This window comes from Amphiura filiformis, chromosome 6 (assembly GCF_039555335.1).
Source record: "Amphiura filiformis chromosome 6, Afil_fr2py, whole genome shotgun sequence".
NCBI lineage: Eukaryota > Metazoa > Echinodermata > Ophiuroidea > Amphilepidida > Amphiuridae > Amphiura > Amphiura filiformis.
In genome coordinates this window covers 58,516,935-58,530,582 of record NC_092633.1, presented here as the reverse complement: position 1 = coordinate 58,530,582, position 13,648 = coordinate 58,516,935, and the positions used below count along the sequence as shown (strand labels likewise).

At 35.7% G+C, this 13,648-nt stretch overlaps 1 protein-coding gene across 2 annotated transcripts in view; it reads left to right on the top strand.

Moving 5' to 3' along the window:
• The window catches only part of LOC140155722 (oxysterol-binding protein-related protein 6-like), a 95,309-nt gene that overhangs the window by 70,811 nt on the left and 10,850 nt on the right, over positions 1–13,648 (top strand). For both annotated transcript variants that reach the window (XM_072178656.1, XM_072178655.1), the window contains 2 exons: positions 11,545–11,757; positions 12,619–12,761. In XM_072178656.1, the coding sequence (XP_072034757.1) occupies positions 11,545–11,757; positions 12,619–12,761 (356 nt within the window). The remainder of the gene's footprint in view (positions 1–11,544; positions 11,758–12,618; positions 12,762–13,648) is intronic.

Here is a 13,648-nt window from a genome sequence, read left to right as displayed (position 1 = left end):
AGAGCCGCATCATGATTTTTGTGTTGTGGTAAGTCTTTGAAAATCATGCTTTTGGACCTTGAAATCCTTGAATTTTAAAGGCTTCAAGGTGCGGGAACCCTGCTTAGTGCTATCTAGAGAAGATAGAAACTTGGTATCTTAATGCTATTTACAGAAGATAGAAATCTGTCTCTTAGTGCTATCTACAGAAGATAGAAATTGGACTCTTAGTGCTATCTACGGAAGATAGAAAGTGGACTCTTAGTGCTATCTACAGAAGATAGAAATTGGACTCTTAGTGCTATCTACAGAAGATAGAAATCTGTCTCTTAGTGATATCTACAGAAGATAGAAATTGGACTCTTAGTGCTATCTACAGAAGATAGAAATTGGACTCTTAGTGCTATCTACAGAAGATAGACACTTGGTGTATCTTAATGCTATTTACAGAAGATAGAAATCTGTCTCTTAGTGCTATCTACAGAAGATAGAAATTGGTCTCTTAGTGCTATCTACAGAAGATAGAAAGTGGTCTCTTAGTGCTATCTACAGAAGATAGAAATTGGTCTCTTAGTGCTATCTACAGAAGATAGAAATCGGTCTCTTAGTGCTATCTACAGAGGATAGAAATCGGTCTCTTAGTGCTATCTACAGAAGATAGAAAGTGGACTCTTAGTGCTATCTATAGAAGATAGAAAGTGGACTCTTAGTGCTATCTACAGAAGATAGAAATCGGTCTCTTAGTGCTATCTACAGAAGATAGAAAGTGGTCTCTTAGTGCTATCTATAGAAGATAGAAAGTGGACTCTTAGTGCTATCTACAGAAGATAGAAATTGGACTCTTAGTGATATCTACAGAAGATAGAAATTGGACTCTTAGTGCTATCTACAGAAGATAGAAAGTGGACTCTTAGTGCTATCTATAGAAGATAGAAAGTGGTCTCTTAGTGCTATCTACAGAAGATAGAAAGTGGTCTCTTAGTGCTATCTACGGAAGATAGAAATTGGTCTCTTAGTGCTATCTACAGAAGATAGAAACCAGTCTCTTAGTGCTATTTACAGAAGATAGAAATTGGTCTCTTAGCGCTATCTACAGAAGATAGAAATCTGTCTCTTAGTGATATCTACAGAAGATAGAAATTGGACTCTTAGTGCTATCTACAGAAGATAGAAATTGGACTCTTAGTGCTATCTACAGAAGATAGAAATTGGTCTCTTAGTGCTATCTATAGAAGATAGAAAGTGGACTCTTAGTGCTATCTACAGAAGATAGAAATTGGTCTCTTAGTGCTATCTACAGAAGATAGAAATCGGTCTCTTAGTGCTATCTATAGAGGATAGAAATCGGTCTCTTAGTGCTATCTACAGAAGATAGAAAGTGGACTCTTAGTGCTATCTATAGAAGATAGAAAGTGGACTCTTAGTGCTATCTACAGAAGATAGAAATCGGTCTCTTAGTGCTATCTACAGAAGATAGAAATTGGTATCTTAGTGCTATCTACAGAAGATAGAAAGTGGTCTCTTAGTGCTATCTATAGAAGATAGAAAGTGGACTCTTAGTGCTATCTACAGAAGATAGAAATCGGTCTCTTAGTGCTATCTACAGAAGATAGAAAGTGGACTCTTAGTGCTATCTATAGAAGATAGAAATCGGTCTCTTAGTGCTATCAACAGAAGATAGAAAGTGGTCTCTTAGTGCTATCTACGGAAGATAGAAATTGGGTCTCTTAGTGCTATCTACAGAAGATAGAAACCAGTCTCTTAGTGCTATTTACAGAAGATAGAAATTGGTCTCTTAGCGCTATCTACAGAAGATAGAAATCTGGCTCTTAGTGATATCTACAAAAGATAGAAATTGGACTCTTAGTGCTATCTACAGAAGATAGAAATTGGACTCTTAGTGCTATCTACAGAAGATAGAAATTGGTCTCTTAGTGCTATCTACAGAAGATAGAAATTGATTAGTGCTAGCCACAGATGATGGAAAATGGTCCTTTTTAGTGCTATCTACACAAGATAGAAATCTTTTTTTTAATGCTATTTAAAGAAGATAGAACTGGATAAAAGGCATTCTTTGATTTCTTTTCTGCAAAAACTATATGTGATGCCATTTTAGAATCGGCTGCTAAAATATTCACAGCATTATCATTGAAAACCGTACAACATGAGAACCATATTAGTGTTTTGATGTAAGGGTGCTCACAAGGTGAAATTTCTTTATTAACTAATGAACTGTCTAGAATTAATGTATGAGTGATGTAATGTCGTGATGGCAATGCCTAAATCACACCAAGAACTAATGCATCCATGTGATAAAGGTGTTATAACCTTTTAGTAGTAATTTAAAGCACTAGCAATAAGTAAAATAGTAAAGGTGTGAAAAATGTGAGTGCTCTGCCTGGCTCTTTTATATAAAACAAATGATCTTTTGTATGGATGTGTGTTTGTATGTATGTTTGCATGAATGTTTGTATATTATATATGATTATCAATAATATAATATAGGTAATAATAAAATACAGTCAAATAATGAAAAAAGTCACCTCAAAAAAAGTCACCACCAAAAATTATGTGATAGGAAACTTAACATCAACTTTCATTAGCCTTAAATGTATACCATACAAAATGTGTGACATAAGTAACAAGATAAACAAATTAAACAAAAAAACAACAACCAGCTAGCCAGCTTGACCAGTGATTGAAGTGAATTTGGTGTATGCATAAATATGAGAGGCCCGAGGACAATGCAATCAGAGATGTAATTCACGAAGCTGTGAAATTAATGCAGTGCAATCATATGTATAGGCATTTCCCCCTAGCCCTCCAGCAAACATTCATACTCCTGTGTCTATTTGACAATAGCCCTGTTCAGGCGGTCACAGAATTCTTGAGGATCCAAATGCTTGGGAATTGCAGTTCCTAAATCAATTCCCGACTGCATGTCCACATGGTTCCATCAGGCTGTAATCCTCAGTTATTTTTTTAATCAGGGATGCAAACTTCAAGGATTAATATGAAATTCCAGATTTTTTTGGTCCAAATTTCCGTACTTTTTTCCCCAAATTTTCAGGGTTTTTTTCTTCGGGTCTACTTATATCCCTGTTGAAATGTTAGCTTTGGGATTACAACTGGAAGCTGATTGTGACCGCTCTAGTGATGCACTGCATTAAACCATATTAAATATAATTAAACCATGGTCATAGGTTAAGCTCAGCACTCAAGAACTGCAAAAAGGGTTGTTAACATGGCATTAGCACTTGTGAATTCACAAGATCTTCCAGATGTTTGGGGGATAAAGTTGGTTACAAAATTAGGGATCAGAATCCTCAAGACAGATTACCCAGAGGATTTCCTAAAGTTTTTGCTTGAGAACTGCATTGCCCATTGTGTGGACATGCCTAATGAGTGATCACAAATCACTGGCTAGAGCAGTCAGCATAATTGTTTCATCAAAGATGAATGTCTATGGTTTCATGCAGGAGGAAGGGCTTCAAAACCACAGAGTTTGTTTCTTCTTCATATGTTCCTTCAGGGAAGCCCTAGTTCCATGGGTTAAGTAGGCTAATGAAGAATGACCTGATGAGAATGAATATTGACCTGGGGCAATATTTAGAGCTAAGTGACTGCATGTGCATCAATCAGTTGATTCACAGGGTTTTGCACTTGCATGAACATTTTGCTCTATGACTTTCCTGAAGAGTGTAGCCCCATACTATTATTCAGAGTTCCAGGAGCAACATGTTTGGATTTTCTACAATCTCATTAGTAACTGCACATTTTATATTTCAGCAATTTGGTAAAGAATAACAAAATTATAATTTTACGTAATCATACATTATGGCTTTAAGCTGTCAAACAATTACAATAGCACTTACTCGTGTGATGTGTTAATGTGATTGTTGCATAAATTGTCTGTAGGCAGAGGTTATAAATTATGCACATACCTACAGAAGTCATTGCATTGTATTATAGTCCAACACAGGCCGCGACAAATTTTATTTTTTAGCTTGCCCGATCGGGCAGGCAATATCCAAAAATTGGTTGCCCGAAATTAACCCATATTCCCGCAACAATTGTCGACAAAGTCACATACCGTACTCATCATGCAGTGCAGTGCATAGTACCGTGAGTGTGCCGAATTTGGCAGTTTCATTCTTACTGAAATCCAATACTTTTCTCAGTTAAGTTGATAAATAAATGAGTATTCATGAAATGCATAAAAAATGAACATTTCATTCAATTATTTCACTGTTTGTTTCTTACATGTGGAAAATAATGTGTATTTTATGTGAAATTTTGTCAGTAAAGTCACGGCGATTTACGATTTCGCCAACCACTAGTACATCTCAATCTCAATCATATGCAAATACATGGCCAGCTGACGCCATTGACGCCATGATATTTGCACCGAAACAGGTTCTATAATTGGCCAAACTTCCAATACGTCACGTAATGGCATGACGCATGAGGTTCATTAGCATATATACATGTATATGTCTGCAAGTCAGGTGTGGGATACGAGAGCCTAGCGAAATTTGAGTTCCGTCTCAAGAAGTTGACTACTTTGTTTTGACTGTTTTTTTACTTCTGTGAACACGCCAAGTTGGACAGAAATACTCCATTTTAAATCATCAAGCTGGTTTAAATTTAGACTTGCCCGATCGGGCACAGCTCTTCAGAGTTTTAATTGCCCGACAAAAAATGTGATTGCCCCGGGCTATCGGACAGGCGATTTGTCGCAGCCTGGTCCAACACCAAGAAACACATACACAAAGATCATTAAAGTTTGTTCTGCGGAAATTATTTGGCTTTTGTTACTGCGCGCATCAATAAAGTCCCAACTCACGCTTGCGTAAAAGCGTACATTAGTCATGCATTACGCAAGGCACACCTAGCGTAATCATTGCACCCACAGCTTGCACACCATACTATATATATCAATACACAGTGTTATGAGTCTTATTTTTTTCGCCTTATATAAGCTGAACAAACTTTAGAAGATGTTGACATGTTAACATTTAGAGTAAATAATCCCACAAGCCATATGTTTGGTAACATTAACAAAAACATCCACTTGAAGTCTTGCAATCCAGACGAGACCTAACCCTACACAGGCAAACAAGACATGGTCTTACATGAATTTTACATTGTTTGCAATATGATGGTAGCTGAAAGGAACAGATGATGTCCTCGGATTGCTGCCTGCTGAGTGTCCACTATTATGTGAAATGCATTCTGGTCAACGTCCTTGGTTGAAGGTGTTGATTTTTTATCAGCACGCTCTCTCACACACACGCACATACCCCCTACGTGAAACCACCCCCAAACGGGAACACTGTTCAGGACTTTGCAAATGGGTCATGTTACATGTCTTGACTTTCACTGGTTAACCTAGGATGTTACAAAAATTATGCATGATTTTTATGATATATAACTTATCAACAGGGGATGCATTTTTTGTTCACCGACACACTTTCACATTTTTATTTACGTTATTTGCAGCCCATAAAAACTGAGGACGGTTCCCAAGAGGTCCCCAGTTGGAATGTAGGGTGTCACAATTACGTCCCCACTTGCAGGCGATTACAAATGCACCCACACTACACACCTTCTACATATATACATGCATGTTTTCTTTGGTGCACAAGAAAATCAACTCAAAGCTTTTTACTATAATAATAGTCAATCACTCACGTTGAGGTATTGCCAAAGCTTTATTTAAAGTCTGATAAAATGTGATCAGATTTGTGGGTACTGTGGTTACCATTGAGTTTGCTCAGCTTGACTAGTGTGCAATATCCTTGCTAAATGCAGGGATTCAGTCAGTGTGGCATGGCTGTCTTGTCTTACAGTTACAAGCAGGAAAAAGAGACATTGCATTTTATTAGTTCTTATATACTACATTATATGCAGGGGTTTACCTATATTTTGTCTCAGTGTACATTGGATCAATGTGTTTTTATGTTATATCTGAAATTTCAACACATATCTTGAGTGACGAAAAAACCAGCCTACTATACTTTGATATATCGTATATACACTACTCATCAAAAAACTTAAAGGATCAGACTTGTTTTTTAACATTTTTCAAAAATAGCATTAACACTGTAAATTGGATGAGTGTCATTGCATTCAGTGCTGTTCAGACAACATAAGAGTTACATTACCAAGTACTGAAGTCCCATGATGGTGAAAAACACTGATTAGCACCATGAAAACAGGCAAAGAAACAATGCAAATCAGGATTGTCAGATTCCGAACCTTTAATTTTGTTGAGTAGCGTGAGGAGGCTCACAACACTGCAATTCCAGATATCAGTATCTATATATTAAATATTAATATTGATTTGAGTCTAGCATAGTGAGAACGATGAACTTGAAATTGAGCAAAAATTCCAGATTTCACACAAAAGAGTCTTAGCTTAGCAACAAAACCCTGGTAGTTCTCACCTGCTTTGCACAGAGAAATGTATCTAACTGTATCTATTGCATAGATCCCTCCTTTGGAATGGAATTATTTTGCATGCTGCTTTGACAGTATTTGAAGTCAATTTCCATGTTGAATGAAGGTTTATCATTGCAAAATTTTTGATCATTTCCTCCATAATCATATGTTTTTTAATTATGGAAATAAAGGTGAATGAATAATAAATTCATCCTAGTAGAAACAGTTATTTTGACAATCAAAGATAGCAGTGAAAACCTTCAGCAGAGTTGTAACATAGTTGACTATTATTTGGTTTGTCTCAAGTTCTATAGTCACATCAATGCTTTATCGCGGTTGCGCTGCAAGCGTGCTGACAAACCGCATTTGTACACGTGCATGTGTGTACACTCTGTGCAATTAACTTTAAGGGTGCGATTTGATACTGCTAAAATACGCACCTACGTCACTACCGAACTTGAGGCGAATCAATAAACTGTGGTTGAATTAAGGAAGTTTATAAGGCTTTCTGTTTGTTCAACCACCATGTCCCAGGTACTATTTACTCAAAATAGTAAACTGATTATGAAAATGCTTTTTTAGTCATGAACAGGGGGACACAGGCCCAGTGTGCCCATGCCTAAATCTGCACCAGCCATATGATAATTGCTTTCAAACATGCATGAAATAATTCTTTCTCCACTCAAACTAAACACCTGTATTAGGCAAAAAAAAAAAAGGTTTGTCTCAAAGCTTGCTGCGTTGTAAAATCGCACGATTTGACAAAAAAGAAATGCGGAATTTTTTTTTTTTTAGTTTTTTCCAGAAAAAGCGGCGAAAATCAGACTTTTTTCTCAAAATACCATGGAAAAAAGTCGGGAATAAAAATTTTTTTTTTTTTTAAATCGCATTTCGCATTTGTTTTTAAATTTCTCGTGAGCTTTGAGACAACCCTTTTTAAAGCCAAATGCAAATTAAGTCATTTGATCCAGTAAATGATTTTTAAGAAGTTTGGGAACAAAGTTGGCCAAAGTCAATACCCACAGTACACATTCAGCAGATTAACTAGTTGGTATTCAGTATTTGTTGAAGTCTTGCCATAATCTCAGCTAGCCTGGTGACATTCTATATGTTGTTGTGCTCAAAGGACAGTGTCCATTTACCTTGTACATAGTAGAGAGGAGGCAACTACTATTGATTCATGAAAATTGCCCACTAATTGTACAGGTTCGTCAAGTAATATTTCACAAATATTCTAATTCTTTAAAAAAAAGTCCAGAAATTTTCCATTTGACCATTGGGCACAAACATTGCCGACACTAAAAATATAGTTCAAGGGCAGTCAAGATTTTTCAGAGACGAGTGATGTCATCTATAGTGGGAATTCCAATTGAATGAACGCAGCTTTCAATAGCGTGACGAATTTTGGCGTACACTGCGCGATGTACGCCAGCGTGCAGCGACTGTGCGTGAGTAACGCGAAGTGAATCAACCATGCCAACGCACTCGTGATTCGATAGCATTGTATCCAAGGTCGTGCGTTCGCGTTGTAGTTTGAAATACGCAATATACGATCGCGGTTGGATCGAGTGCAGCTGTTAAAAGCTGCGTTCATTCAATTGGAATTCTTACTATAATTTGTTTGTACTCTTATTTCGGAAAGAAATATGCTTTAGTTAGCAATCTTTAATGACCCTAGATATGAGAATCAATGAAAGTCCAGCATTCATTGTAGAAACTGAACTTGGCCGCTAGCCTGGTGACATTCTATATGTTGTTGTGCTCAAAGGACAGTGTCCGTTTACCTTGTACATAGTAGAGAGGAGGCAACTACTATTGATTCATGAAAATTGCCCATTAATTATACAGGTTCGTCAAGTAATATTTCACAAATATTCTAATTCTTTATAAAATGTCCAGAAATTTTCCATTTGACCATTGGGCACAAACATTGCCTACACTAAAAATATAGTTCAAGAGTAGTCAAGATTTTTCAGAGACGAGAGACGAGGGATGTCATCTAATTTGTATGTACTCTTATTTCGGAAAATAAAATATGCTTTAGTTTGTGCAATCTTTAATGACCCTAGATGAGAATCAATGAAAGTTCAGCATTCATTGTAATAACTGAACTTGGCCGCTAGCCTGGTGACATTCTATATGTTGTTGTGCTCAAAGGACAGTGTCCGTTTACCTTGTGCATAGTAGAGAGGAGGCAACTACTATTGATTCATGAACATTGTCTGCTAATTGCACAGGTTTCCCTTACTAGCAATATTTCACAAATATTCAAATTCTTGAGACACTATTTTCACCTTTGGGTACAAACATTGCCACATGTATAAACTGAAAAGATAGTTAAACAGTACGACAGCAACTTAGCTCACTTCCGGTAATTTTTACCGGCGTGACCTCTGCTGTTACGTAACGCAATGTTGAAAATCAGGTGGCAAATACGGTTTTTCAGAAAACATCAAAAAATGGAATACACGAAGTCGCTTTCTCCCTTCATTTCCATATTGAGCCCATAGATAAGATATGAAACATGCGATAAGGCAAAGAATAACGTGTAAAAGTTGAATTATTGTGGAAAAATGAATGCTTTTGGTGCGCCAAGTAGCCTAAAAAAGAGAAAAATGCATGTCACGATCACTAAAATGCTTATATCTACAGCTTTGAGGAAACGCCGGTCTAATGCTTTTCTGTTATGATAAACATTAATTAACCACAGCTTGTATTAAATTTTCAGCGAAAATGAGCGGTGGAACAACCTAGTCGTAGGTTGAAAAGTTGTGTTCTTTGAGTCCTCGTGGTCGTAGGCGCATCGCTGCAAGTGTCACAATGCTTCACGAAATGGATCCCAGCCGGCGCTGTATATTATACATGCTATATTGATTAATATAGCAATTAAAAACGTCTATTGTTATATATTTTATAAATGAAAAATACTCTATTGTGTAACAAAATATTGTAGTCGTCAAAGAAGGTAGTATCATCTCATTTAACTGAAGTACAAGCAGTTTTAAAAAGATTGTTGTTGAGTGAGATCCTGAACATGTTGAACGAGAAATAAGATAGCAAAAGAATACCCTTTGCCCGAACAAGTTGCGATGGTCTAGTGGACAGAGCGAAGGTTTGCAGTGCGGAAGGTTGAGAGTTCGATTCCCATGTTATCTTGTCGATGATGTGGAATTTTTCAGTTCGCTTTACTTTCATTTTTTCCTCGCGCTGTTGTCTTTAATAATATAGGCCTAAATGAATGTCAGCTTGAAGGCTCACTTTTTTCATGATTTACTTCTTGTTCATGTTTAAGCCTAATCCTACATTCGAGTTAATATCATATAAAAAAATGCATTTCAGTTCAGTAGCTTTCAATATGTAATAATAAAATAAAGCATGTCAAACTTAAGTATTTTTTAAAAGTTCAAGACTATATACCGGTATTATAGGCCTATCAAATAAAGGAACGTCAACACAGATTTTAACGAATTTTTAATTGGACTAGACCCCTCCCCCATCGGCAACATATTTTATGAGCTTTTATGCATACATATAAAATCATGAGATGTACGCATTTCAAACCTAATATTTTGGCATATTTGTAATTTTTACACAATGTCCAACTTACACCTCGGATTACACCTAATTGGAATCAGCCAAGTTCGTTGTCTAGATAGAGCAACTAACTTTGATGTCTTATTAAGACTAATCCCCATAGAACACCACAGTTAAGCGGTCAAGATATTAAGTGTTTTCTTTCATTTTTATCTCGCTACTTCTGCTTCAAATGTAACATGAAAACCTTCCTGACAGTTATTTACTAATATTATAATATTATTATAATTTTTGGAATAACAAAACTTCAAATTTGCCCGAAATCGTATATTATGGCTTTAATAAAAATATGAAAACTAGGATTTAAAAATATGAGTTAAAATCAAATAAAAAATCAAAGAGAGGTGTTTGCGGGGTTCGAACCAAGATCGAACTTCCAAATACATGTATTTACCACTAAGCCATACCAGAGATATGATTAATTCGGTTACAATAATAGCAATGTTATACCCACTCATTGGCTCACTCGTGATTCTATTTCTGGAATGAATTAACGCCGTCCAAATAATGTAACACAAACCTTTATGCTGACTTTTAAAATTGTTTGAACGTTGGGAGTATTATTTTCAAGTTAAATAACCAACAATGGACAATTGACAATGAAAGTTTCTTTGCAAGAAAAACATCGGCCAGACAATATATGGCGTGACAGTAGTCACGCACAAAGATAAACATTTCAACATGTTCAATATACGACTAGAAATATACCCCAACCAAAAATCACGAAATTTTCAGGCAAGCTAACCTTAGTTATTATATAACATGACACCCATTTTTGATTCCGGCGCTTTTTCTTGCTTGATGATATGAACATTTTTGTGTTCGTGACATGCAATTTTTCTCATTTTCCGAGCTACTTTGGACATGTTCAAGCTTCTTTTTTCCCATTTAATTCAACTTTTACACGTTATTTGTTGCTTTACACAAATGTTTGATATCTTATCTGTGGTCAGGGTACATAAATGGAGCAATATACGACCCGTGTCTTCCATTTCTTGAGCTATTTTGATAAAAAGCGTTTGCCGGCTAAAATTTTAACATTGTGTGACGTAACCTGTGTTCACCAACCCGTATAAATTTTCTGTCGAACAAAAGAGGTCACGAAGTTGCTGTCGTACTGTAAAGACCAGGTTTTCAGATTTTTTGCATGAGGCAAATGATGTCTTTAAGGTCTATACTCTATTTTGGAAAAAATAATGCTTTAGTTAGTGCAATCTTTTATGACCCTAGATTCAGTCATTTAGTCATTCAGTCAGTTAGTCATTTATTTAATCATTCAGTCATTTAGTCAGTCAATCATTTAGTCAGTCAGTTAGTCAATCATTTAGTCAGGGTCAGTCATTTAGTCAATCATATAATATTATTTATTTATTGAAATAATTCTTTCATTTATTCTGTTGAAAAAAATGCAATGTAAAGCTGTGTAATCTCAATGAGTAGAATGGAGAAAGTATATCAAGGGAAGTAGAATGCTACCTCGGCAATTAAATGTGATACGATCTGTGTTTTTTCTCTCCCACAATACAGGTTCTGTGCGAGGAGCTTGAATACAGTGAATTACTAGACAAGGCAGCTGAGACAGAGGATCCATACAAACGCATGGTGTTTGTCGCAGCCTTTGCCGTGTCAAGTTACAGTTCAACGTATACACGAGCAGGAACCAAGCCATTTAACCCGCTTTTGGGCGAGACGTATGAGTGTGTCCGAGAAGATAAGGGCTTCCGATTCATAGCTGAACAAGTAAGGCCAACTTTTAAAGTTTTAAGCTCATTATCTAGTGCTTACATTTTTGTCCAAATCATGAAATGTCATAAATGCGGCTTGTTCCTGGTTTTGTCAGATCGGTCCCATATTGCTATGGTTTTCTCAAACCTTTATTAAAGCAATTGTCTTACTTTTTTCCTCTCCAATTTTTGTGTTATACATTGATAAATACTGGAATAAGACCTGATGGTGTAGCAAGATCCTCTGCTGTGGGCCAACTTATATATAATATAATATTTGTAATACAATTTGTTGTTGCTTATAGCAAGAACTTTTCCATTAAAATGCAATGCCGCTTTTATATAGCTCTAAATCTGCTGTTAACATCTTGTTTGCTCAGTTTTTTTTTGTTTTGTTTTTTTATTTGTTGCCCTTTCATCGGTTTGTCCAGAGAATATGAGAAGAAATTAACATAATGGACTTATCAGAAATATTATTTGAAGTATCTGTTATTTTACATAGAACACGAAAAGTCAGCAAGAGAAGAAAGTGAAAGCAAAGAGTAAACAAAATGTGAAATCGAAAGAGGAAAGAAGGAAAGAAAGCAATCGTTGGGCAAGAAAAGCTCCTATGTGTCATTGGCCCTGAACATGTTTAAAGCAATACCTCCTTTGTAACCTCTTGGCAGTTTTTTTTAACATGTTCAAGGGCCACAAGTATGTAACAGGTTTTTCCTGCTCAAAGAATATAGGGAAAAAAGGAGATATTCAAGAAAATTAGAATCCTGTGTAGCAAAAAAGAAAAATAAAGATGGAAAGAAAGAATTAACATGATGAGTTTATCAAATATTTTAATAAAATAATTATTTTTCTTCTTTATTTTTCTTCTTTAATTTAGGTATCTCATCACCCTCCAGTGTCTGTGTGTCATTGTACAAGTAAAAACTTCATATATAGGCAAGAAATTCGCATCAAAACCAAATTCTGGGGCAAATCAATGGAACTCATTCCAACTGGAAACATACATATAGAAATACCAAGGTAGGATTTCTAAGCTGTCAACTTGGCTCATTTGTTTTATTATGAAATATTTCACCCGTTTGTGGCACTGACGTAAACACATTGATGCAGTTTGTTTTTTGCATGCATCTATGCAGCGTCTTAAAACATGTGCATGTTTACGCCAGCACTTTGAGCAAACTTGGCGATTTGTACCTGCACCCAATGAAATATGCACTGAGGTCATTCCCACATCAGTGTGAAAAACGGTGTAGTAGTTATTTTTTTCTGTTTTCTTTTTCACATGGAAATAAAATAAGAATAAGACCCAAGTTTTGTTATTTCAAAAGAAATGGCATTGTTGTGTAGGAAAACATCAATCAAGGTGTCAAAATTATCTTTTTGTTTTCAGAAATAAGGATGCAATCCGTCACTCTGAGCTATTTTAATAATATTTCTTTGAATCAAAAGTATTCAGTCAACTTCAAACATGTATGCACAACAAATTACAGGAAAATGATGGCAGAAATAGAACAATATTGTTAGTTTGATTCTTGAGCTGGGATATTTTGTAGTTATTTTTCTGGTATGGATGTGCTTTAAAAGCAAATTCTGAGAACAACTGGAGATGTTATGTTTTGGACTTTCCTTCCATTGTTGTATTTCTTAGAAATCTTCCCATTGTTATAATTTATCAGAAATAGTGAAGTGAAAGTTCTTTTTACATTTCTTTCTTGCCAGCCGTAATGATGGAGTTACAAACAAGTTAATATACATTCCAATGGCATTTGTGATATAGCCTTTCAAGAACAATTTTTTTTCTTGAGGTTGAATAAATACTTTGCATCCTATCTGTGATTGATGAAATTCAAATAGTGCACTTAGTGTTCAAAATATGCCAAAATCTTCAAGGATTTGAAATCTAGTCA